A 25,546-nucleotide genomic window follows, 5' to 3' on the forward strand; every position below is an offset into this window, starting at 1 on the left:
ATGATCTAGTTCAGAGGATGCTATGGTAAAAAGGTAGGTTTTCCAAAGAGCCCAGTGTGTAGGTATCAAAAAGAAAAAAAATTGCTCAGTCTCCAGCAGCTGTAAATTCGATCCATGCTTCAGTGCCCCTCTGAATGGAACCCTCTGGAGAACCCAGCTCTGATTAAGAGTTAAGAACTTGAAGCTTGAACAGTTTTGAAAATCTGGTCTGAGGTTACCAGATGCAATTCAGACCTGGTCATGAAGCAAGAGAGACATTTCAGACTTGTGTTAATTCATTTGTTACTGGTAATTACTGGAAAATACTATACACAGGGATGATGTCAGCTTGCAATTGATTTGCCAATTTCTCCTGCATTTGACAGGCAGGTGCAGCCCACCACATAAATATATACAGTGCCATCCCTGCTCCCTAGTAGCAGACCGGGGTTTATAAACATGAGCAAGGAATTTAGGGCAACAGCAGTCATTGGAGAGCCACCTATTGACAAATAGCACAAACATAACTCCTCTTTGTAAGCATTTAAATGCATAAAATATGATTTGTACAAATGCTTGTGCAAAAAAAAAAAAGCTAGTATGATCAGCCTGTTTTCCTTACAGATCTCTTGACTTCATTAATGTGATAAAAACATCCTCTCTGGCAGGAAAGCAGTGACATATGAACTGAGCTGATGTTCTCAGCAGTATCTGATAGTACCAGAAAACCACTGCAACACAATCACAGCCAAGGTCAGATCGGGTGGCTAAGGGGAACAAGTTTGCCCTCCACTTGCACTTCAGCATTCAAATATATTGACCCACCAGACACAAACTATTTACTGTCTTTTTTCTGGCACAGCCCTTTTTCTGCTCATGGCTTGGGGCAAAGAGCACATGTGACACTGGCAGGAGTGGAGAAAGAGCCTCAGCTTAACCCATCGTGCAAGAAGCTGTCTCCCATAAAAGGCAGAATTCAGAGCCCAGGTTTCACATCAGGAAGCTATACAGGGATAACATTATGATTTGAAACTTTCAGAGGATGCCAGATATTTGAGTGCTAGTGATAAAGTCGTGCATGTCACCTCCTACCTGCTCATGTTGGGCCTTCATGATGGCAATCTCTTTCTCCACCTCACAGATGTGGCTGGTGGCTTTGGCAACTTCAGCCCGCTCGAGGTCACGCTCTGCCAGTAGCTGTTCGATGTGCTGCTGCTTCTCCTTCAGTGCCTCCTGGAGAGCTGTGGTGCCAGAGATTTTTCGGGCATATCGAGAAGAGGTCTCTGTCAGCTAGAAAGAGTTGAAAAGAGACAGGTATAAAGCTATGTCCTGCCCAGTCTAGAATAGCTTGAAGTCCCCTGTTAGATCTGGAATGCAGCTCACCTGCAGATTATTAGGGTGTACAGAGCTGCAGTTCCAGCTCTGGACTCTACAGGTGGAGTTAACAAGTCTGCAAAACATTTGGACACTGCTCACATGCCCAACAGCTCTTCCACATTGCAATGAAAGGACTATTTCCCAAAGGACAGGACGTGGGGTGCAAACTGGGTCAGGAAAGTTTATGATGTCTGCCTTCTTAGACGTATTTTATTGATGACCTGCACTGGTGCAGACCCAAACAGTGAGCTCAGCCAGGAGGGCTGATCTCAACTGGAGACTGGTATGGGCTGCTTGGACCCACTCCCAGTAATGGGCATGCACCCTCATCCCCAGCCAAGATGACTGCAGGTGCTATGCAGCACACACTACAGCAGAGGCAGGGCTTTTAATAATATTGCTGCCTGCCCTGGCGTCCGCTGCCTTGAGTACCTGCCAAAGCACAAGGCATGTGATCCAGGACAGTGTCACCCCTCCACAGGGAAACGCAGTCATTGTAGGAGCTTCTGCGTAGCTGTTCAATACAGCAGCACACTGCTGCACAACCACACAGGACAAACAGCAATGGCATTTTTCTGCAGGGATCCTATAGAAAACCTGCTCTTCACAGAATCATCAAGGTTGGAAAAGACCTTGAAGATCCTCCAGCCCAACCATTAACCTCACACTGACCGTTCCCAACTCCACCAGATCCCTCAGCGCTGGGTCAACACGACTCTTCAACCCCTCCAGGGATGGGGACTCCCCCGCTGCCCTGGGCAGCCCATTCCAACGCCCAACAACCCCTTCTGCAAAGAAATCCTTCCTAAGAGCCAGTCTGACCCTGCAGCTTGAGGCCATTCCCTCTTGTTCTATCGCTTATTACTTGGTTCAAGAGACTCATCCCCCCCTCTCTGCACCCTCCTGTCAGGGAGTTGTAGAGGGCCATGAGGTCTCCCCTCAGCCTCCTCTTCTCCAGACTAAACCCCCCCAGTTCCCTCAGCCGCTCCCCATCACACCTGTGCTCCAGACCCTTCACCAGCTTCATTGCCCTTCTCTGGACACACTCGAGTCATTCAATGTCTCTTTTGTAGTGAGGGGCTCAAAACTGAACACAGTAATCGAGGTGTGGCCTCACCAGCACCGAGTGAGGAAGGGGTAAGATCCCTTCCCTGTCCCTGCTGGCCACTCTATTTCTGATACAAGCCACTTGACAGCGGAGCTGAGATTCCTCCCATTGCAAATTGCAGTTCAGGCTCTTTAACGGTCACAATTGCTCCGTGTCTGTTATGACTCTTGTGTCCATGGATAGTCCTAATTGTAAGGTGGGTAACAGTATCCCACACCCCACTCCCCTCATCTCACTGAGAGTGAAGGAGCAGCTGCCCCAGTGCAGCTGCTGAAAACAAAACCCCAACCCTCCCACTTTGTAGAGCTGGGTCACAGAAGTGGATTGAGGCTGCACAGTCTGTAGAAAAAGCCACTTACCAGCCCGCTGCGGCTGGGCCTGCCCCCAACAGACGATGCTACCGAGCTGACAGAGCTGATGGAGGAGCTGCTGGGGCTGTGGGTTAAGGCAGACACTCCCATGGCCATTCGTTTGCTCTTCTTTGCCTTGGCAGGGCTGGTCGATGGGAACCCGATCCGGATCACCTTGTGGATGGGAGCAAAGAGGCCAAACTTGGGAGGGCACTGAAAATACCTGTAATACAGGAGATGCATCAAGTCAGAAGTGGTAGAGCATCCATCTCACCCAAGCCCTCACAGAATGGCACTGCTAAGCAATACACAACCCCAGCCCTCAGTTCATCTCTTGGTTCTTTGCTGTGACATTCTTTCCTGTGTGCAAGGGGTTAGATTATTCTCCTTTCTTGCCACCTAGAGTAGTGGCAATCTCCATGTTTTCACTTGTGGTGCTTAAGTAGGAAAACCTGAGATAGTTGTCATGTACTAGTTGCTGTGTGCTGTGACGAGATGCCAGGAAAGATCCATCTGGTAGCCTAGATAGCACAAAGATCCCACTACATAAACACAGCGAGGGCATGCGCGCTCCTTCCTTACAAACCAAGCTTCCCAACAAACCAGCCTTCCCAAAACCTGCACGTGTTCTCTACCCTGCTTTGCAAGAAAGTCGTGTAGCAAAGTGTGTCCAGTAAAAAGATCTGAATCACACAGCTCTGTATAAATGTTCTATAGGGTAAAAATCTTTCCTTCCAAAACAGAAGGGGAAAATGGCAGCTCCTAACTTTGAAGCTAAAAATACTGTTACAGCAAACTCCAGTGTGTGCCATCTCCTCTGGGTGGCAGAGAAAGAGGAACTGGTTCCCATGCAAACAAACCTAGAAAGAAGCAAGCATAAAAAAGGGAGGATCAGATAATTACAGTGCAAGCTCTCTCCACAATTGCAGTAAGCCTGATGATTATGTCTCTCCGGAGCCCTCTTTCAGAATACAAATGAGCCAAAACCCACAGTGTCAAACCTTGGAAACCCCTTCAGAGCTTGGGCCGACTGGCTCAAGCCAGGGTTTATCTGTTGCTGGCCAGCTGCACTGCAGCAAGTAAAACCAGATCACCTCCCTGTATTGCATTCCCTTGTTTCAAGGGAGTAGCCAACACAGAAAACTGTTTCCTTTAAGAACTCTCACAGGCTTCGTAGCAAGGCTAGGACTAAATACTAGGCCATATAATAGTCTGTTCTATGTTAACATAAAAAACAGGTCCTAATGAATAAATGACACAAATCCAGCTTTGCTAGCACAAGTCCTTTCTCTCCAGATGTGAGCAGCTGCTTCCCCAATTCCCTTTTATTTTAAAGTGCTGGCAGCAACAGGGCTGTGTCTGTGTGCTTGGGAGGCCAGAGAACAGCCTGATCTCCAGCCAGATGAGAAAGTGTTTCGTTTTCAAACATCTGCTCAAGCCCAGTATTTCTATAACAATCTTTAAAAAAACCCTCTACAACCCAAAATCACTTAGTCTCCTCTGCTTGCTGCCAACACGCCCTTGGGTTTGGAAAACCAGCCATACCGCAGGCTGACCTCGCTGCAGAGTAGGGACCCAAGGAAAAAAAAAAAAAAAAAAAAAATCAGTCTGACCTCTTGCAAATCAGCCAAAGCCCAGCTCAGCATCATATTCTCAAACTGCAGTAGGCACAGGCGGACGAAAAGCATGGCACAGCCCCTTCCCTAGGTCTGTCCAGTCTAAGCACAGACTGGTACTTGTGGCTGTACAACAATGCCAAAGGCTAAGTCCCTCAAAAGCCCCCTGACAGCTTTTAGCAAGTCCAAACTCGCATCACTGTCTGCTCATTTGCTTCTAGTCCAGACTGGAAGTGGTTGCAATTAAGTTTTATAGTTCAGAAGCAGGAATTGGGTCCAGAACACTTGGCAGAAAAAAAAAAAAATCTGCTTGAAAACCAAGAGCTGCTCTCACTGAGTGCTAAGGAGCTCTATACTTATATTACAGAAAAGAAGCGGGGAAGAAAAGTGGTGTTGTGATGGCAATGCAAACCGCAGGTGGGAAACAGCACAGGAAATTTTGAAACAGATAAAAAAAATCATCATTTAAGGCTGACATGTTTCAGGCTATGTGAAAGCCAAGGTATGAGCAGTTTAGTGAGCAGAGACTCCCACAGAAGCAGAGGCAGAGAAGGAAGAGCAGTAAAATAAGAAGGTAAAGGTTAATATACTAGAGGTAAGTGGAACTTGCTTGGCTTTGTGGATAAGAAACCAAAAAAACTACACCAACACCTCTTTAGTCTCCTGTGCAGACAGGAGAGCAGATGCAGCAAGCCTCAGTGCCTCACAGCAGCACCCATCCGATGTACAGAGAAGGGCTCACCACAGTGATGTCCTGTCCTCTCAGGCTCTGCTACTGAACCACAGCCTGCAGGCAGCCTCCAGAGAGCCACGAGCTGCTCGGGAAACCCTGGCCCTTCAACCTTCCCTTGACACACGTCCAGACCTGGAGCCCCTTCCTGAACCTGCAGGAGAATCAGAGTGATCCTCCACAAATTTCAGCCAATTCACCATCAACTCAACTGGAGTTGCCCATGGCAGCAAAGATGGTGACAACGTCCTCGCTCACTTGCCCACATGTTGCCTCTCCCACTCGCACCAGCCTCCACCATCTCAGAGTCAGCTCTTTGGACTCAACTCCCCTCTTGTAGCAGACTGCCACTACGGCAGCAAGCGCTGGTCTCGGGCAGCCAGGCCACGGATGCTCACTAGATGGCAACAACCACCAAAGCAGAGAGACTCCAGAGCCCTGGACGATCTGCCCAGACTGATTCTGGCAGGACAAGCTCACGGCAGTATCAGGAATCTGGTGTGGTCATGGCAAACATGGAGAAGGCTGCCTGAGGGACGCCTGCATGCACCTAGGGAGTTGGCTTTACTATGTTGGCTTCTCCAAAACACTACCAATGAAATTGGCACATGCTATAAGAAAGTGGGAAGGTTGGATGAAGGCTCAAAGGACAAACAGGGACAATGCTGCAAACTTACAGCCAGATCCTTGGTGGACAGAGCACCCTTCAGCTGAAGAGTCCACGTGTACCACTGCTGTATCGGCTAGTATCCATTATTGCCAGAAGATCTGCAAAATCAGCCTGGCTGCAAGGGGCAGGGATGCCTTATGGACTTCCCTCAGTCTCCTCTGTTTAATCCAAATCTCTTAATTCACTCCTGGCCCCCATTCCCTGCTGTGGAGTTCAATTTTTCCTGCTCTTGATAAAGCGTGAAACAAAGGAAAAGCCTTACAGACAGGGCATATACCTCAGCCAAGACGTAGTAGTTTCAGAAGAGAGATGACTTCCAAAAGTTGGATTTTCAAGACACAGCAACAGAGGAGTGAGGACAAGAGGCAGAGAGAGCACCCTTACGCTCACATCTGCTTTCCAGCCCTTCCACATGCACAGAGACAATAAATCATTTCTGAGCACCCTGAAGATTAAGCTTAGAGATAATTTGTAGTGTATGATTAAAAAAAAGCAGGGACTTGGATTCACTCCATGAATTATTCTCTACGATCCTGGTTCTTTTCTTTAAAGAATAGGCTGGAACTCAGCCATCTGCTGCCAATCATTTACTGCTTTCTTGTCCTGACATTGAACAAGGCACTGTTTCTCTTATTTTAAATGAAAACACATGGCTCCTGGACAAAACAAGGCTGAGGCAACACAAGAAACCATTATGACAGAACCTGAGATCTAACAAGGGAGGGACTCTCAGCTCCTCCATTTCAAAGTTAAATCTCACCTCTAATGCAAGATTCTCTTAAGAGGCTCCAAGAAATCAACGGTTTTTCCCCACTGAAGGAACTTGTGAAAGACAAGGAATCAGTTCCACCTGAATTTGAAGCAGGGTCAAAGTGCTGCTGTCTAACTCAGATTTGAACAATGCCAACCTCAAGACCTGAGGCTGAGGGTCATTCCCTTACTTAACTTCCACATGAACAGAAACAGCTTCCCAGCAAGCCTGTGAGATGTCCCTGCCTAGTTTTATAGTTACTAACAAGGGCTTTTTTTGAAAAGAAAGTAGTGGAGGTGCCTATGGAGTCAGAGGTGGTAAGATCAATCAGCAGACAGCTGTCATACTATGGAATTAGTACAAGGACAGACAATGACCACCAATTATTTTTTCAGATCTCTGGAAATTTGTCCCCAGAAAGAACAGAACAAATAACATTAAGCAGAGATAAAAAGAGAGTCAAATCTTTATCTTCTATAGTTCTGGCAGGGAAGATTATAGATATAGTGTAAGAAGAAAGTTTATGAAGGGACTGTGTGGTAGAAAGCAGAGCTAATGCACTCACAGAATCAATTTCTAGCAAAAACTAAATACCACTATAAGTTATCTTCTCTCCCTACTCTCTCTTGTTTCCTGAAGCCACTCAGGCTACTTCACAGACATTATCTGATCCTGCTCTAAAAAGCTCCAGTGATGAGGTTTCCATTGATCTCCCTTGCAAAGCTATCCCAAAGCCTAAAAGGCTCAAACCTGGACTCTTCCTCCCAGCTGACAGTGTCCCACCAAACACTTCCTCCCAGGTCCAGATGGCATTTGGCCCCCAGCCGCCCTAGGAGGTGTGTACACGCCCTAGGAGGGCCCTACACGCCCCAGGCTGGGTTTGAGAGCACACAGTACCTTGTACCAGCAACCGCCCCGTCGTTCTTCCCCAGGGGTTCATCCAGCTCCACACCACACCACTCTCCTTTCGCAAAATCTGTCTCTCCCACGTAGCGTACAACGCCGGTCTTCGTCCCACCAACCTGTCGGAGAAAAGATGCTGAGGGTTAGAGCTGGCAGCACTGGCACGGCCACAAGGCCAGGACAGTTATGGGGGGGACGACGACGGGGGGGGACGGACGGGAAATCAGTATTTTCTGTTTCAGATCTAATCAAACCAGAACAGATAGTTTTCATATCAAGTTGTCCTAGCTCTAAAAATATGTCTACAATAAATACAAGCAAGTCGACAGACTCACACTTTTGGACCTGCCTGCCTGGAAGATGTCAGACCAAATACAATAAAAACGTATTTCAAGGCGCCAACTACCTGCACAAAGTTACTTGTGAGGCCATGAAGGACTTTAAGCCCTCCAAGCACAGCTTATACCTGCCTTCTGTAAAGAACCAAGATCTGCACTAAGGGGGTCTCGGTCCTGTGCTCTTTTAGCAGTTCTGAGCCACACTGGGACAGGACACAAGGACAAGCTGAGCCAGGAAGGCACTCATCACTCTTCAGCTTGTCCCCACGCAGGGTTTGTTGGGACACAGCAAACAGCCCTCCCAGCAAACCTCTCAAAATAGAGGTGTTTTGTACAGAAAAAAAAACCCCTCTGCTTTTACCTACACATCCTACATCAATTCATGGCACTAGTGTGCTGCATGGGAAAGGGTCTTATCTCACTGCTAGGCTTCCACTAGCACAGATTTTTTTCTTTCCATGGAGAAGTAAGAATAAATCACACCTTTTGCTCCTGTATGTACACTTAAAGCTTTCAGCGTGCTGAGTAGACTCTAGGAGAGCATAAGTCAGGAATGTATAAACTTGTGTTTTCATCACTGCTATGAGAGCACATTTCACAGAGCAGCAGCCGCCTCTGCACTAGAAGCTCCTACTTAGATACTTGTGCTGAGAAAAGAAAGATGGAGAAGTAGGAGGGTGGTTCTACAGGTTCATACTTCAAGTAAATCAGCATATGATTTAAACCGTTTTTAGCCTATCTCTGCTAAAGCCTAGGTTCAAGGAAGAAAGCTTAAAAAAATGAGTTTAAAATTCAATTTGGAGCTTTATCTTGAATGACTTGCAGTTATTAATTTTCTTAAATTTTACATAATCAGGTATCAGACTAATATTCTCCTACAGAAAAACAGCGATAGTCAAATGCAGAAATCTTCAGTTTTGTGTATTCTGGGGTAGGGATGTTACAGATTTTCCAATTCTGAATACCTAATAATTCTGAAAATTGCTTATGCAGAGGAGAAAGTTTTCCCAGCCTAAAAATAACTGCACCTGAACAGGCTAGAGAACACAGCTCTGAAGCCTGGGTCCTACCTCAAGTCCAGGGAGGCTGCGCTACAACACGAAGCTTGAGTTAGTCTTCTGTAATTTCCCTCACTAGGGATTCAAAGCGCTGCTTACGGAAAAAGCTTTGTTGATGTTGTTCTCTTTGCTATAGGAAGGAGGAAAATATTTGCCAGCAGGAGAAGTATCACAAGAAAGTTTTCTGGTCCTACACTGTGTCCAGGAGTAAAAAGATGATTCAATTTCAGTATTAGGTACATGGCAAGTTACAGGTTTGAGCAGTTGCAGTAAAATTCTTTACCTATCATTCACAGTCAAATGGCAGTCCCCTTTTAGATTTGAGTTTATACAGATTTAGCTTTTTAATATTAATGCAATGATTTAATGCCATTCTAATACATTTCTTTAGCTGTAAGTGTAGCTGCAAGTGCTCAATATAGGTGTAATTCATCTTTATGTCATTTATAGGGCCATACCATTGCTCCCTCAATTTTTTTTTTATTGAGTTTTAATTACAGCTATTGAGCCACATTTCCTTTACCAAGCCAAATGATCCTGACCCCACAGAGCCTTACGTAAACACCTTAAGCTGATGAGGTCCCTGCGTCAGCATAACCCTTGCCGTGCTATTCTGGTGCATCTGCTGGATGCTGGATCCACTCCTCCGTCCACATAAACAATAGGACGGCTCAGTTACACCCCCACAGATATTACTTATTTTGAGAAAGCTGTTTCCAAACAGGAGGGAAAATAACTAGCCCTATTGACTTCATACACACATTATCTCATTACGCCAGTACCAAAACTGCGCAGTCAGAGAAAAGGTCATGTTCCAACCCAAAAGCCATACATCAGTGCAGATGCTCAGTGCAGGTCAGGTCTAACAATCCCCCAGACAGCAATGTGATTCTCTGCTTCCAGAGCAATGTATTTTATTTTCTCTTTCAAGCATTAATGATTCTGCCATCTTTTCTATAAAATACACCCTCACCATACAGCATTACCTTCTCCCCCAAGCCAGAACGGACACATCTGCTCTCTGACAGCCTGGGCTCCCCACATCTTCACAGGGCTGGCAGTGCAGTCAGGAGCCAATATCGGGCTGTCACACTCACATGCCAGCGCTCAACCCTCTTGCTGAGCTCCCCATCTTTTGGCAGGCATACAGAAACTCCTGTGGACGGAGAGCCTAGAAAATTCATCCAACTCAGACATGCAGATTTATTCCGACCTGATAATCTGCTAATGCTGCTAAAATAAATAATGCATTTTGGAAAAAGCCAGCTGGCAGGTCGTATCAGTGCACGAAATAGTCTCAACAAAACAGAAGCGTTTGTTTCTATCAGACCCTTCAAATAAATCAGATGTATTGCCTTGGAAGGAGGACAAAAGGCAGCTTGTGAAAGCCAGGGAGGGTAGCAATTCCATGGCATAACTCATGGTATCTCGCAGCCACCGCTCCTGCCCATGTCTAGTTTTGATACCATGCTCCACAATCCAGGCACAAGCGACAGCCGAGCACAGCTGGCTCCTACTGCACTAACACAGCTGCCACCGTCATGCCAGAGACCAGAGGATTTCCATCCCATGAACAGCTCAGCCTGCCATTAGCATCACTGCCACCCCTGGTCGTGAGTTCCTCTACGGAAATCTTGTCTGCATCTCTCAGCCTGGCACATTAATCAGAGCCACAATCACACCTTCAACTTGTCGAGTGTCCGGAGTTAAGCAAAGACAAACTGGACAGGGCAACCCATCTCTCTGCTAAAGCACGAGACAGCACGGAGTTAACAAGGCTGCCAGGGAGCTCAGCTACACCCCAGCAGTTCAGATATGCCACAGCTTTTGTAGTTGACGAGTTTCAATCAAAAGTGAACAAAACTCCCAAAGCTTTTCTGAGAAGCCTTTAATAGTTACCTTACCAAAATGGTTACTCAGGCTATTCATGTCCAAGAGAATGGGATTTTAACATGTAAAGTTTTATTGGTTTTAGTCATAGTAATTTTTGAAAAAGGCACCTAAAAGCAGCTAAAAAGAGCTCTTTCTTGAAGCTCCAAAAACCAGAAACAATATTGACATAGTGATACAGGATTTTTTTTCTTTTGGAGGGTATTTTGACCAGCATCAATGTTCCAAGTTTCTCTGCTTCAGGTAAAAACACTTATGATTAACTTTAAACAAGCTCATGGTGGCCCACCCTCCTCAGCTGGATTCAAGCAGCCTCAGAGCCACACGCCTCTGATCTCTTGGGAAGTTCAGCTCCAGACAGAAGTTCTGACTCAGCTCCAATGCCTTTATCATGCCTTTGACTAAGGACCATCTTCCTGACCGGGCCTTTCCTCAGCAAAAGATCTCCAATAGTCTTAAGAGACAGTCCTGGGATTGACCTTCACAACAAAATGAATCCAGGAACATTTGACAGGTCTGTATCCTAACCGGTGAGTCAGAAGAGTAACGTGCGCTCATTGAAGAAGGACATCCACATGCCCTCCCTGCTAACTGTAGTATCACTGACATCATGTTTTATTATGGTTTCCTAATCAAAATGACAAAATTGGATCCAGACCAGTGTTCCAGGGCTGAAAAGACAATGATGCTAATCCTTCCAGACACTGTCTTCATCAGAGCTGCTAATATATCATTTAAACAATTTACCAAATTAGCAACAGGCCGTATCTCAATCTGGCTGCTGCAAGTCAGACTCCCTCCAGCCTGAGTTTGCTCGTTGCCCCGTATGTCCTCCCTGCTTGCCCCACAGCAGTTTCTTGCTCTCAGCAAGAACCTCTTAACAGCTGTCCTCAACCCAGGGCCTACGGGCAATGCACTGCTTGCAATACACTCCAATAATGCTGAGGAAGAAAAGAAAAATAAAGTTGTGTCATTGAGGCCAGGGGTCAGCAGTGGCTGCAGATGCCTGCTTGAGAATATCCCCAGGCAGAAACTACTGAGATGACGCTGTCTGTGCTATCTGCTTAAAATTCTGATTTACCCATCTAAATTTATTCTCAGCTGCTTTCCAAAGCTTTTCCACAAGACAGTGCTGCTGACCAAAGGGTCGAGGAGGGAACGGTAAGTGCTCAAGTGCAGCAGGCTGGCATGGCTCCTCTGCAGGGCTCCCCGGCCTCATGCGGGGTCCTGGTGGAGCCGTGAGGAGAGAGAGGAAGGGGACCATGGGCAAGGGACAGACACAGGACACTTTCTTTACTCTGAGGACCTTCAACTACTTTTAACGTGCTGCATATAAGCTAACTCCACACTGTTACTGGATGATACCAGCTCCAAGAAATTGGAGCTCACCTTTACTGGACAAGTGCTGCTCGCTCTGGTCTGAGCTGTAGCTGCAGACTGTATCCAGCATGCGAACGGAAGCAGCCATCCTTTCCCTTGGGGAAAAAAGTGGGGTTTTTTTCCCTTACACTCATCCACCCAGACAAGGAGCCTATTTCTGCCCAAACTGAGCGAAGTAGAAGCTGTGTTTTCCCACTACACGTAATTTAGCTCTTCCGAGCACTGATGACAGAAGATTATTGTACAAGACTTGATTTACAGAGGGTGCTTTTTGCAGCAGCATGGGGGTGTGGGTCCAGCCATTACATATCCCATGAAACAACAATCTGTAAGTACAAGGGGGTAAATGTGCACACCTATGGGAAATGCATGCTATCACTTACTGGGGCTGTGTCCCAGCTGACTGCCAGGGACAGCGTTCAGCAGGCTGGTGGTAAGGTGGAGATCTGGCTGGTGGCCAGGTTTGTCTGTGAATACAACTTAGTGGATGTTTGTGGCAGCCGACCATCAGCAGTTTCACCTGCCTAGATACTCACTACATCATCTGTGAATGCCAGAACTGGCTTTTAGGGTGAGGGGAGAAGAGAGACAGCCAGGAACTATAGGACAGTCCTCCCTATGTGAAGTTACGTGAACTTTTATAGTTTCTTTTAACCCAACCACTTATCTCTGTGCCTTCCCATCCCCACAGCACAAGTCAGCATTGCACAGGGACGAGCGACAGCGCTGCTGATGCAAAATGTGTGCACATTTATCTTCCAGGCACCAGTGAGAAAATAACGTCCTAGGGATGTGGTGTAAGAGGAAAGCCTAGAATTACAGCATCCCCTCCTGAGGCGCTCTCTGATACAAAATCCACCCATGTTAATAATATAGTTTGCTCCACCACAGGCCACTTACAACTCCTATTTAATGACAGATATTACACACAGAAGACAAGGACTGGCCAACGCACCAGCCCAAATGAATGCTTAGGAGGGTGTGTACAAGCACAAAGAGCCTCAAAGGGTTAATGTGGCAGCAGGGTAGGACAGTTGCTTTTGGCTATTTATTTCCTCTTAGTTTCATGGCAGTGACAGGGAACACTTGCTCCTGTGACAACTGGAGTCACAGTGTATTTCACACCACACAAGGGCAACAATCTTGTATGGCAAGGAAAGAGCTTGGACTAGGACACCTCGATGTCTCTTGAATCCTGCAAATAACTGGAAGACTGGACTTCCCACTGCCCATCACAAACCTCCATAGGGGCGAAGATCCATCATTCCCACACTCCCATGCAAGGTCTCGAGCTCTGCTGTACACTACACTCTCCAGTCATGACACAGCAATTGCTGGTCTCCTTATGGACTGAGCTGAAAGCAGGCAATGGAATAAAAACACCTTCCCTGAAAATATCACCTTGGTATCCTCCAGAATAGGATCCTTCTCTCTTTACTGCCTGGTTTGCAATAAGGAAATAAGTCTTGTGATTTTTTTTGTCTGTAAAGCCCATACAAGAGCATCGCTGCACCTCTAAGACCCCAGCAAGCTGGGAGAGCTCTGATGGTTAACTAGGAAAATGAGGAGCATGAATCCTTCCTTCGTAACACCTCACATGCCTTTACAGCAGTAAAGCTTCAGTCTCAGACACTGAAATAGCTCAAAGCGAGCTGACAGCCGCAGAGCAAGTCGTCTCTGCCCAAGGAGAAGGGCTTAGGCTGCAGATCTCCTTGCTGGGGAGCTTCTAATGGAAATGGTTTTTCACTCAGGTGGTTAAAGACTTTCTGCAGCTTCAGGCTGGCAGAGCAGAGGGCTGGGGCAGGGGCATGCAGGGGGGATGCTAAAGAAAAGGACATGATTAGTTTATTCATGAGAATTTTCTGTCATTTGCCAGGAGCCAGAGGTTGTAACACACCACAGGCAAAAACACTTCACAGCATACAGAGCAGAAAATGATTAAAATCACATGCTCAGGGGGAGCCCAGAATCTAATTCCACCAGCCTAGCCAGCCCACCACGGCAGTCCTGCCCCTCCGACAGCCAAGGCACTGCTCCCTGCTCCTGCTATTCCAGCATCTATTCTAGTTTTGGCCACCTACAAGTTCTAGCAAAATCACAAACCTAGATTCCGTCTGAAGGGTATCTAGGGCACATTCCACAGCAATAGAGTCAATCAGCCACTGGGACAGAACCTGGCCCTTAGTCTTGTTTATTACTACATTTCAGTACTGAAGATTGCAATCCCAGTTAGGAGACAGAAGGATGGCTGAAGGGCAGAATACCTCTATTAAGGGGATTTTTTTTTTTTTTTTTTTTTACATTATTCTTTATTTAGACTGACATACTGAGAACAGCCACCTCCTTCCCACCCTTCTTAAGAAAGCAACAACATCTAGGGTGGAATGAGTTCAGCTGCTGAGAAAGCCTCCCCCAAAGCATGTAAAATACATTTTCTTAGGTGAAAAATACAGCAGAGATTCCTCCCAATCAGAAAATGCTCCACTGCTCTGTTTCCATCTCACCCTGCAGAAAGGCAACAAGCCAGCCTCACATTAACAGCAGCACTCCAGCAATTATTATAATTTGGGAAGCCCCATTCTTACTAAAGCAAAGGTTAATTGTTCCACATTCATTTACCAGACTTCAAGAGATGAGTTATACAATATTAGAGCGAGTTTTTCATATTTTTAATGCAATTTTGGCATCTCTGGGAAAAAAACTGAGTTAGAAAGTGCCAAAGGCAAATATTATCTAATTCTTCTAATGGAAAGCTTCTAATGGAAAGCTAAAAGTCACTGTTTGCGACTGCTAGAGAGTCAGAAAGCATCTCAGAACAAAGTCACTGAAAAGCAAAAATGTCTTTGAGCTATAATGGACTTTAATGAAGTTAAAGAAAACCACTAGCAGGAAATGACCAGAATGCAGAGCAGTCAGGTGTTGGTGTTACAGACCTGGAAGGGACCCCTGCAACCTTGTGCTCCATCCACTGGGCAATTAAAAAAAAAAAGCCCTCCCTCACTTGAAGAGCCTTTGGTGGATCCCATCTGCCTAAATTGTCAAAAAGATAATCTTTCAGGAGAGCATGGACTAGGAGTAATAAAGACAACTAAAACTGTAGCAATCTATAGAGGACAAGAGCAAAGATTTACTCAGGGAATTTGAGGCAACTCAGGTTAACCCAGAATTATCGATTATGCATTCAAACACCAAACATGATTAGTTGACATCTCCATTACTAAAAAAAGCCATCTGCCAAGCCAAGCACATGTTACTGAGCCGTAACAGCAAGTTATTCCTTCTTGTTGTCATTATCTGTTCCTTTCCTGGACCTCTGCTACTGCTTACAAACAATTCCTGATGTTTCTGTAAGCCAAGCATTCCTGCTAGAGCCAGTGAGATGCTGAGCTCAGCCCAGATTCACCCTTTTGGAGCTGTTTATTACACTAACAAATCATAGCACAAATTTTATCTTATTAGATCTGGGGTGGACAAATTAGCAGGCAGGGAGGGAGGGCTTTTAAGGATGCACCTTCACAACCAACCAAAACCACCCCCAGACCCCCCAAAAACAACTCAACAGAAGCCAAGGGGAGAGATGCTAACAGTTTATATTGCATGGGTATGCTGAAATCTCAGTCTGCGTGGGCCCCACTGAGGTAAGCAGAGTATTAAGTGGACAGACCCTGCCTCAGTAGGCTTACAGTCAGGAGAAGAGAGGGGTTAAACAATTAAGTCTGCAGAATGCTATTCCATTGCCTGGCTGGTTCAGAAAGAACAGAGCCAAGTTTACTGTAGATTTTATATTTTGCAGTTCACCTTCTATGACTGCTGCTCCTAAAATGGGAAGGTCTCACCTGAGCACTCTCCCCACTCCCTGCAACAGGTAAAGGACAAAATGGGAGAAAACTAAAAAAAGGAGGAAGATTCCCCACATTCCTTTTTCCCCGTATGTGGTTGTATTTGTAATGCCAGAGATGCCCAACATTTGGACACAACAGATCCTGAAACCCTCAGAGCAGATTGTGCTACGTGAAGTTTTGACTCAGAAGACACATAGGATCTGTCATAGCGGCTCAGTGCTCCCCAGCCACCTAGGGCTGCTCTAACGTGGCCCAGCTGCCCACAGTCCCCACAGGGAGCAAAGGAATCAAACTCCATCAGCTTGGGCCACTGCCTGCCCAGGGTTGCTGCTATCGCCAGCAGAAAGGCTGCAAAGGCCTCTGACACCCCCATGCACACACTCCTCCTGATTCACATCAGCTGTGGAGCCAAGTTCTACCAAATCCCCATTATTAACCCGATGGCAAGTCTGTCTACACTCCCCTACCACCACTACTGGTATTGAAACCAGGTGCCCCAAAAAGGAAACATTACACAGCCACCTTTAAGTGGGAGCCACATTGCCCAGGATACGCAGAGACTAACCCTCTGCCAGCTGTCATCACTGTCGGTCAGAGTCACCTTTATCTTTTAGATCCAGGGATGTTACTGGGGATACAGTCACAAAAGATCTGTGCTGAAACACGTGGCTCTTCCAATATTTGATATCACAGTGTGCATCATACACTAAACAAAACTAAACTCTCTTTTACAGAACTGAAACACTAAATTCAGTTTTTCCATGTTTTCTTCCTTCTCTACCTCCACTACTCCTTTGTTAGGACACAGATTGTGACAAGCTTGACAGAGAACTTCCAGTAAGCCATTCTCAGTGCAAGTGTGGAATTTTGGTTTAAAGTCATCAGGTACTATGTTCGAGATAATGAAAACAACAACAGAAATCAGATGTCGAGAACCCATCCATCAGTACAGTGATCTCTCCCAAACTCCTGTCCTTTAACAAAAATAACTGCAAGTTCCTTTCTGTACAGGAAAGGAGTTGGTGTGATATCCAACATATAAAATCTGAAGCACCAAAAGGGGAGTGAGCATCTAGGACTGATTCTTGCAAATACTTGCAGAGTATGTACGACCACATGCAACAAGACACTGTTGCAAATTCCTCGAAAGCCCTGATACACACATTATGGGGAATATCAGTGGATTAGAAAATAGTCATTAATGATTTTTCTTCTATTTCCCTCTCATGTTTGAGTTGCGCTCTCTGACCTCATTCTACTGCTCAGGACTTGTTCAATACAAGAAACACCCTGGAATATGGTTTTTTGCATCAATGTGAAAGAGAGAGAAACACATCCAGAAGACACAGCATCCCAAATAACAGTGAATGCAGAAGTTCAATGCCTGCTTGGTCCAGGCATCCCCTTCCAAGACCACGCTCTGTCCCACACCTCATCACCAACTCTGTCCTCCTTTTGCCTTGTCCTGAGCCTGGCCAGGAGCACTTAGGGAGGGGACAAATTCTTGTCCTTTGCCTTTCTAGTGGGACCCCACGATCAACTCACCAGCACGCGATCTCCAAGCCGTAAGTCCTTCTCCCCTTTTTTCACAGACCCACTGTCCGAGAGGTTAGATCCAGACTCGTTGCCCGTCTTCATGGCGCTGTTCAGGACGCTCTCCCGCAGGGGGATGACGCGAGTGGAGAGAGGTGGCGTGGCCGTCCCCGAGTGCAGTGACAAGTTCTGAGCCGTCAGGGAGTCCACGGAGGGGGCGTCGCTCCCCGAGCCCTCGGCCACCGGCTGCCGCGTCAGCTTGGATGGTCGCGTAAAAATCCCCTGCAGTGGCTGGCATTCAAAGTAACGTACTCCACCGACAGAGCCGTCATTCTTACCCACCGGGTCATCCAGAACGACCCCTGCCCACTGGCCTGGAGCAAATTGCGTCTCCCCAAGATACTGGATCACACCTGGCTTCACTCCATTTACCCAGACACGTTCGCCCACCACAAAGTCTCCCAGGAAATCATCGCCCACCTCGGCAACCTTTGAACCTGACTTCTCGGCGCTGGCGGTGGAGGTGGTACCCTGCTTGTGTAAAGGTGAGCCTGTGAATCAAGGGAAAAGAGGTTTTGGTATGAGGAGAAATCCTAAAAGGCAGCCAACACACCAGGAAAGGGCATTTACAAAAAGGAAACATCTGGGACAATGACTTAGGTTGCAGGTTTACACCGGGAGAAGGTTAAAACCTGAGCGACCCCCTTACTTACACATCTTCCTTGGCGGGAAAGCAATCTGCCCAGAAATCTCCATCTGCTGCCCAGTTTCTGCAGGTCTTGCACGCAACAAAGAATCAACCCCATGTCTTCATTCCCCTTTACAATGCACACTTACCCCAGTCCCATCAGCACCAAAGGGTATTTTGCATTAGTGTGAATAAGCTCAAAAGGACAGGAGTGGTGTAAGTGCTTAAGGATCAAAAGGAGACCAATGCCCTGCTGCTTTAAAGAAAGATGCCAAAGTCATCCTTTCATCCAAAAGTAAAAAAAGAAGAGGAAAAAAAAGAAAAAAGAGCAAGGCACTGATGTTTTAGTACCTGGCACTATGAGAACTCCATGTGTTTGGATACAGACAAACAGTCCAAGCATGGACAGTCCCACCAAGGGCACTAATAGCTCCTGTGGGACCATGCAGCTGCCTGTGCAAATTACTCAGTTTTCCCAGCTGCTGCTATGCCCTTTGCTGGAGCAGAACCCAGCCGTGAGCAGACACCTGGGGTATGTTCCATATAAACAGCATATCTATAAACAGGAAGCATCCACAAACCCCTGCGTGCAGCCTTCCCAGGGCTGACACGCCATGCACTGAACTCAATAAAACTTGCAATAAGGAACGCTTTTATTCCAACATCAGCCTGTCAGGCTGAAGCCAGACCTCCAGCAACGCTTCACTGCACTGGGAGAAGGAAAACTGCAGGTGATGCTGGAAATTCACTGTCCCCTCACACTCTCCAGCACACCCCTGATCAGCCAAACTCTCTGTAATACACAAAGAGGCCCTTTAATATGTGACTGACATCCGAAGGGGAACAAAGACAACCCAAGCAAATGACTTATCAGTGACACCATGCTGACCTCTGTGTCAAACTATCACAAACTTTGGGCGTTCAGCCTAGGGCCCAGGGGAAGGAAAGACATACGGACTTCATTAAAACTTTGGAAGGTTTAAGGGGGAGGTTAAGTAAAGCCCTAAAAGAAACCACACAAGAGACTGAGGAAATAAGCTTGCAAAATAAGATCCAGCAAGTCATATACTGTGGACCTTCAGTTATCCTCAGCTCTTGGTAGCGTGGAGGTCCCAAGTGTGCTTCTCCCCGGTGCAAGGACTGTGCACATGAGACTTGGACCCACACACCCTGCACTCAGTGAAAGCTACTTGGACTCTTAGCCAAACTAAGCTGAAATTTCTGAGTGCCATCAACCAGGAAAGGCTAGAGCACACCCAGGAAGAAATTTTTATCTGCTACCAGAGAAAGCTGACAGAGAAAGCTTACGCAGCTGCAGAGACAAGCCAAACTTGAGTGCTTATCTGCAATGAACTGTGAAACTTGTTCAGCCTCAGCCATCACTATGGCTCAGCCTGCACCATTTCTACAGCTTTCAGAAGTAATGGGCCTGACAGTTCAGGCTCAGCTCCTAGAAAGCCTGAAGAACATAAAAGCTCTCAAACCAAGATACTTCAAAGCTTTTCTTTCCCCTGACATTAGACCTTTAGCAAAGAACATCAGTGCTTCAGCACTAGCATGAAGAATTTACAGTTTCTGCTAAACCAGCTGTGTTAAGAGGGATTAATACTGACACTTTAGTTCTTAGGCTCCCGAGTCAACACTCTTGACAAATCTCTATGGCACAATTGCACCAGTTAGTTTGTGGCTCCCGAAAGTCAGCAGTACCTCTGGCTGGTCTGAACCTGATCTGAAAGGAGAATAAGACATGATCGTACAAACTCCTCTTATGAACAGAATTGACTCCAACCTGCTCAGCTCACTAGGCTTGGCAGGCTGGAGCTGGAATAACTCTTGAGAAAATCAGCCAAACGGGGCATGCACAGCACAACACATGGGGCATGCTCAAGAGGTCCATCCCATGACAGGCACAGGAAGGACAGTGGCATAAATACTGTTCCCAGCTGAAAAGGTTAGTGGCAACCGAGACTGCAGTGCTCCTGGCAGAGCTCAGCCAGCTCCCTGGGAAAAACCTTCTCTTGGCCTTTGGACCCTGCTCTGAAAGCTTCCTCAACCTCACATGTTCTTCATTAACCTCTTTTTTTTTTTGGCAAATGTTTGACATTCAAGCCTGTGTTACCCTCAATCTTGTAAAAGACAGTACGTCAAAGTGTGCTCCATTAGAAGGATGGCATTACATCCAAGAACTGGTTTCACCTTAAAAACTGAGAAACAAAGACTATAAGGATGCTCAGAGCTTTTGATCTTTACAACAGACTTTAAATAAAAAGGAGTGGTAAGGAAACAGGGCTCCATCCATGTGAACCATAAAAACAGCCATAAGCAGAAAATAAGGCCACCATTTTCATTTTAATACTTAATAGCACAAGACAGTAAAGCAGCCAGATTAAGAACCAGCAAGCTGCATTTTAAAAAGACTCTTTCAGTTTAATAACTAGAGGTGGCTACAGGAGTTTATCATCAACAATGTCTGTGGTATGTATCTGTCTCCTTTCATGGGTATGAGAATAAATAAAATTAGAAACACAACTTACATCCTGGTTTCATGCTCCGCAGAGTGCCGTAACACACAGATCTCCTGTTTGCCATACACATGCAATGCACCACGTGGAACAGCTGAATTAACTCTGCTGTAGAGGGAACTATAAGCACAGAAATTTTGGGGGGGGGTCTGCATCTGTATTCACAAAAGATGAAAGCTGTTTTTCTAGTCCTGCTGGAGCCTGAGTTTCAGCACACTAGCAGTCTTTATTATGGCTGTTAGTTAACGATCAAGATACAGGTTACGTTAGCTCTCAAACACCTCTGCAACACGGCTGGGATAAGCGAACCCTTCAGCAGTGAAGCTCAAGCAAAGAAAGGCAGGAAGGCTGCCCAAAGCTGAACAAACAACGCAGCAAGATTTAAAACTGTGTCTAGACTCACTATATTTCACTGCAAGAGCAAACACCTTCAAAAACTGACTTGGACCAGAGGGGGGGAAAAAAAAAAAAAAAAAAAAAAAAGAACAGTTCATTGGACTCTTGGTACAACATTGTGTTCCCCAAACAGCCAAACTGTTGTGGGACTTCATACACTCCATTTGTTTTAGGTGCCTGTCTGACAGGCAGGGCTGCCAAACTACAGTAATTATAACCTCTCAGGGAAACAATCTAATTACAGGCTCCCAAACAGAGCAGTGCAGTCAGATTATTATTCTTTAGCATGAGGTGAATTATTCAAAAAGATAGGATTTAAGTGAGGAACTGCCAGAAGGTTCACCTTCTTTATTACAGCCATGTTATAGAAACTTGGTATTTTACATGACCTTAATTACCCACATATAAAATAGTAACTAAGGCACCAATTTTCCCCACAGTGCAGCTAACAGGCTTTTTGTGCACTATGTTTTCAGAAAAGCCAAGTTACTATGATCAAGCTAAACTCACTCTTCTTGCCTTCAGGTCTGATGGACCCATTAACTAGATGGCCAGACAACATCCAGAATAGTCCAAGCAGACTAAGCTCTGATCCTCCCAGGTAGGTATCTAGTCACCAGCCCTTCAGAAGGCAAAAGGCAATGATGAACAACTTGTCTTCAACCCCATGAGTATCTTAGGATAGCCCAAAACAGAGATCAGCTGACAGCACTACTCTCTATGACCTGACATCGGGAGTTATCCACTCTCCAAGCAGCTCTTACAGCTTTGGGGAAAGTCACCCAAGTGCCCAGAATCCCTGAGCTTTCTCCAGCCTACAGGCAAACTAAACCAGTCTATGCATGTGTCACTTAGCTTTGCTGTTTCTGGAAAAGAAAAATTATCTTGTTCTAGTCAGATTCCCCAATTAAACACCAACAAGTTCCAAGAAACTCGTTAACAGCAAAGTGAAGGTACAGATCTCAGGTATGAAATTGAGAACAGAGTTACACAAGAGAAGCAAACCCAATAAAATGTAGACTGAGTATTTCCTACTCCAACCCTGCCATTATTTGGTGATGCCAATCAAGAAGCCACAGGAACTCTTTGCATGTCACTATTCAGCATCTAACTCAGCAGCTCACCTGGAGGCCAGAGATAGGGAAAACTCTTTCTTCCTCGGTCCAGGAGGATATTCCGCTGCTGTTCTGCCCAACACAAACCTCGCTTGCCAGACAGGACTGTGACAGCAGCTCCTCCCTCCCTCCCTCTCACCAGGACCAGGCTTCAAGACACAACAAGCAGTAAGCAGGCTCTCTTCCACTTGGGCTTTCCAACTTTACAACCCTATTGTGTTCATTAGCCAGCTCATTCTTTTCAATTTAAATGGTCTTCCTGTAGGTCACAGCTTTCAGGGCTGAACAACAACTTATAAATCAAAGTCATACACAGCATCCGCTAAATGCACATCTTATCCAGCTCTAAATCTCTATTTTCCCTTTAGCTTTTGTAAAGCCCACACATGATGCATTAATAACAACCATGGCAGACCTGATGCAGAGGGCCCTTTTTGGAGACTCATCCCATCAGTTTTAGGGGCCATCAGTGACAGGGTACCCCACACTGACAAGGCACCAATACTTCAGGAGTCAAACAAATTCCTATCAGCCAAGAGCTGGAGAGGTGAAAGGTTTTAACTGAGGCTTCAGCCTGTTCACATGGCTCTTGTTACCGTGTTAATGAAAGCCATGTGTCCAAAATCCTTGCAAGCACGAGGACTTCTGCAAACGTGGGATGGACCCTTCCAGCTCTTGAAAACATCTTGAAAACAGGAAGGGGTGAAGAGACAGCTTCATACAGTACAGGGGTAAGAAGCCACCCTTCAAGTAAACTCTGAAAGTTGAAGCAGGAGGAACAGAGCACTTGCTCTGCTGCATCAGCTGGAATAACCTTCTTTGCAGGATCCCTGATGAGATGCTCAGCCTCTGCTATGTTTAAGTGCCATCCACATCCAGCAAAACCATGCATTCCCTCACTCCCTCCACATCTTTCGACCTCCCACAGTTGCTCATTTCTTATCACCAGGCAATTGAAACAAAGGGGAAAGGAAACTTGTTTCTAAAGGGGAAGAGAGAGAGGAAGAGAAAAATAGTTTAGCATGAGAAGCAGTGCATAGTGAGCGTTGCCCATGTATTTCCTACTCCCTGCAGAACCCCTTTGTAATCTTACTGCTCCCGAGACACATGCCAGGCACCCCAACTGCCAAAGGAATCAGAAAAGCAACAGCCTGTTGTGTTGCCATGGGAATCAGGAGAGAGGCAGTTAATTGATAAAATGGAGGCACATTAGATTTAAAAAAAAAAAAAAAAAAGAAAAAAGATATAGCAGAGTAGCATTTCATGCCAGGAAGGGAGGGAGAAATGAGAACACACATGATATTCGCAAGAGTATCCCTAGGAGAGGACTTTTTCCTTCTCGATTTTATTTTTCAGAGGTTTTTACCCTCAAATCCCATCACATCACAAGACAGCCTGACATGCAGCACAGAATTGCCTGTCCACTCCCGGGCTCTGTTCCCTCTCCATGGCAATCAATAAACTTCTCATCCACTAGCCACCAAGAAAAGCTGTACCAGCCTGGCAGAAGTGTTACTGTCACAAGACCTGAAGACACAACACCCTCATGTCACTGGCCCATGCTGTAGATACCACTAACCTCTGAGAGGGGCAGCATGCCTTGCCCCTTGTATCTCTCAATGTGCAGCCCTGCATCCAAACTAGCTATTCAAAAAAACTTTGGTACCAGCTCCACTCCCCCCCAGCCTGGGCAGGGCTCCAGGACAGTCCCGTGACCAGGGGACCATAATGCTCATTTGACAGATTTTGTCAGCGGGAAAGCCCCACTGATGGCCACAGGGGTGCCAGCTAAAAGGAATAATGATGTTTTTACTGCCACAAGGATTAGGTAAGAGCCTAAGAGGCATTAGAGCAGCCTGGCTTGCTGTTTGGTTCAATGCTCAGGTGATGACATGGGGATGGAGTCACAGCTGGGATGTCAGACACTGCCCCTGTTCAAGCTGCAGCCTGTACTCAGGGCACTGAACATTTGTGGTGGATAATACTTTCCCATTCAACAGACCACCACTCTCCACTACAAGCTGGAGGTGTGGAAGAACAGTGAATTGTCTTTAAAACCAAGTACCTATCAGCTCCTGGCTGTGTTTTTTACCCATTGCTTTTAGATTGCAATTCCTCTAAGCCTCTCTGGGTCTGAAATATCATTTAATCTCCAAGCGTAACACTACAGAAGTTCACTAACTGACGGAGAGCAGAGCTGATTAGAGCTTCCTCTACAGAGAAGGGAATGAAGGACACTCCAGAGCATCTGTTGTCAAAGACTCAAGCCTCAGTCCCTATCAACTACAGTAGCTGGTCTACCAGGCAAGAGATGAGGAGGTACAGCCTGCTGCACCTCCAGGAGCTGCCACCGGCACAGGCAGGAGATGGGGCTTTGCTTGGCAGCACCAGCTACGCAGGCTGACGGGGTCTCCCATGGGAGAAGGGCCGGCTGTCTGCTGCCTTCACAGCGCTCTGTGATGGTGAGGCCTCACCACATGTTATTTGTAGGTTCCCACACAGGGACTGGAGCTTCTCAGAGCAGCTTGGATTACATAAACATGATGTTGTTGGCAATCAAGTGAAAACCAGCCCACTCTGCCATACCCAAATTTAAATTATCAAGGCCAGCAATGAAGCAGCTGTTTTCTGCAAGATTTATCACGGCCCTTTCAAGCTGCAGGATAGGGCAGAAATAGAGAGGGAAGAGGTGACTGCAAGAGAAAGCAATGCTTTGCAGGTGATAGCCAAATCCCCGGGCAGCACATTGTGGAAGGAAACAGCCCAAGAGATTTATGGCTGACTTGGAAACAACAACCGAAAGCTGTACAAGTTCAAAGCTGAAAAGTTGGGGCTGTAATCTGGCACAGAGACGAGCTCTGCATCTGGCACCCTGGAAATCTACTGCCCCTGCTGTTCCCTGGAATAACCCCCACGGTGTGGATATTAAGATGTGATACAACTTCAGCATCACTGGCTCTAGCTCCTTTGAAGAGAGGAGACGTACCTAGAAAGAAACCTGTGATGAGGAGGAAGGAAAAGAGGACAATAAGAAAGTGAACAAGAATTATGAACGAGCAAGCAAAAATCAAATGAGAACCACTGCAAAGTTGCTTTGCATTGAATGCAAGGAGATGCCCATTGAGGCAGATATTTGTCTTCACAAGGGCAGCTGGGAAGGGCACTGAGCCTCAGACAGACGTACTGAACAAAGGTTTTCTTATAAAGGTCTCATTAAAGAGGCTGACTGGTACGAAATCTGCTCTGCCACAGGCGAGACGTGCATTCTTCGTGCCCGCTGGAGATGGGAGGGATGGAGGA

At 46.3% G+C, this 25,546-nt stretch overlaps 1 protein-coding gene across 5 annotated transcripts in view; it reads right to left on the reverse strand.

Annotated features, from left to right (window-relative positions):
• The window catches only part of CLIP2 (CAP-Gly domain containing linker protein 2), an 80,013-nt gene that overhangs the window by 24,490 nt on the left and 29,977 nt on the right, over positions 1 to 25,546 (reverse strand). For all 5 annotated transcript variants that reach the window (XM_074845544.1, XM_074845548.1, XM_074845546.1 and 2 more), the window contains exons 3-6: positions 17,538 to 18,076; positions 7,479 to 7,603; positions 2,824 to 3,037; positions 1,072 to 1,269 (exon numbers count right to left, since the gene is read on the reverse strand). In XM_074845544.1, coding sequence (XP_074701645.1) covers positions 1,072 to 1,269; positions 2,824 to 3,037; positions 7,479 to 7,603; positions 17,538 to 18,076 — 1,076 coding nt within the window. The remainder of the gene's footprint in view (positions 1 to 1,071; positions 1,270 to 2,823; positions 3,038 to 7,478; positions 7,604 to 17,537; positions 18,077 to 25,546) is intronic.

This window comes from Strix aluco, chromosome 19 (genome assembly GCF_031877795.1).
Source record: "Strix aluco isolate bStrAlu1 chromosome 19, bStrAlu1.hap1, whole genome shotgun sequence".
Taxonomy (NCBI): Eukaryota; Metazoa; Chordata; class Aves; order Strigiformes; family Strigidae; genus Strix; species Strix aluco.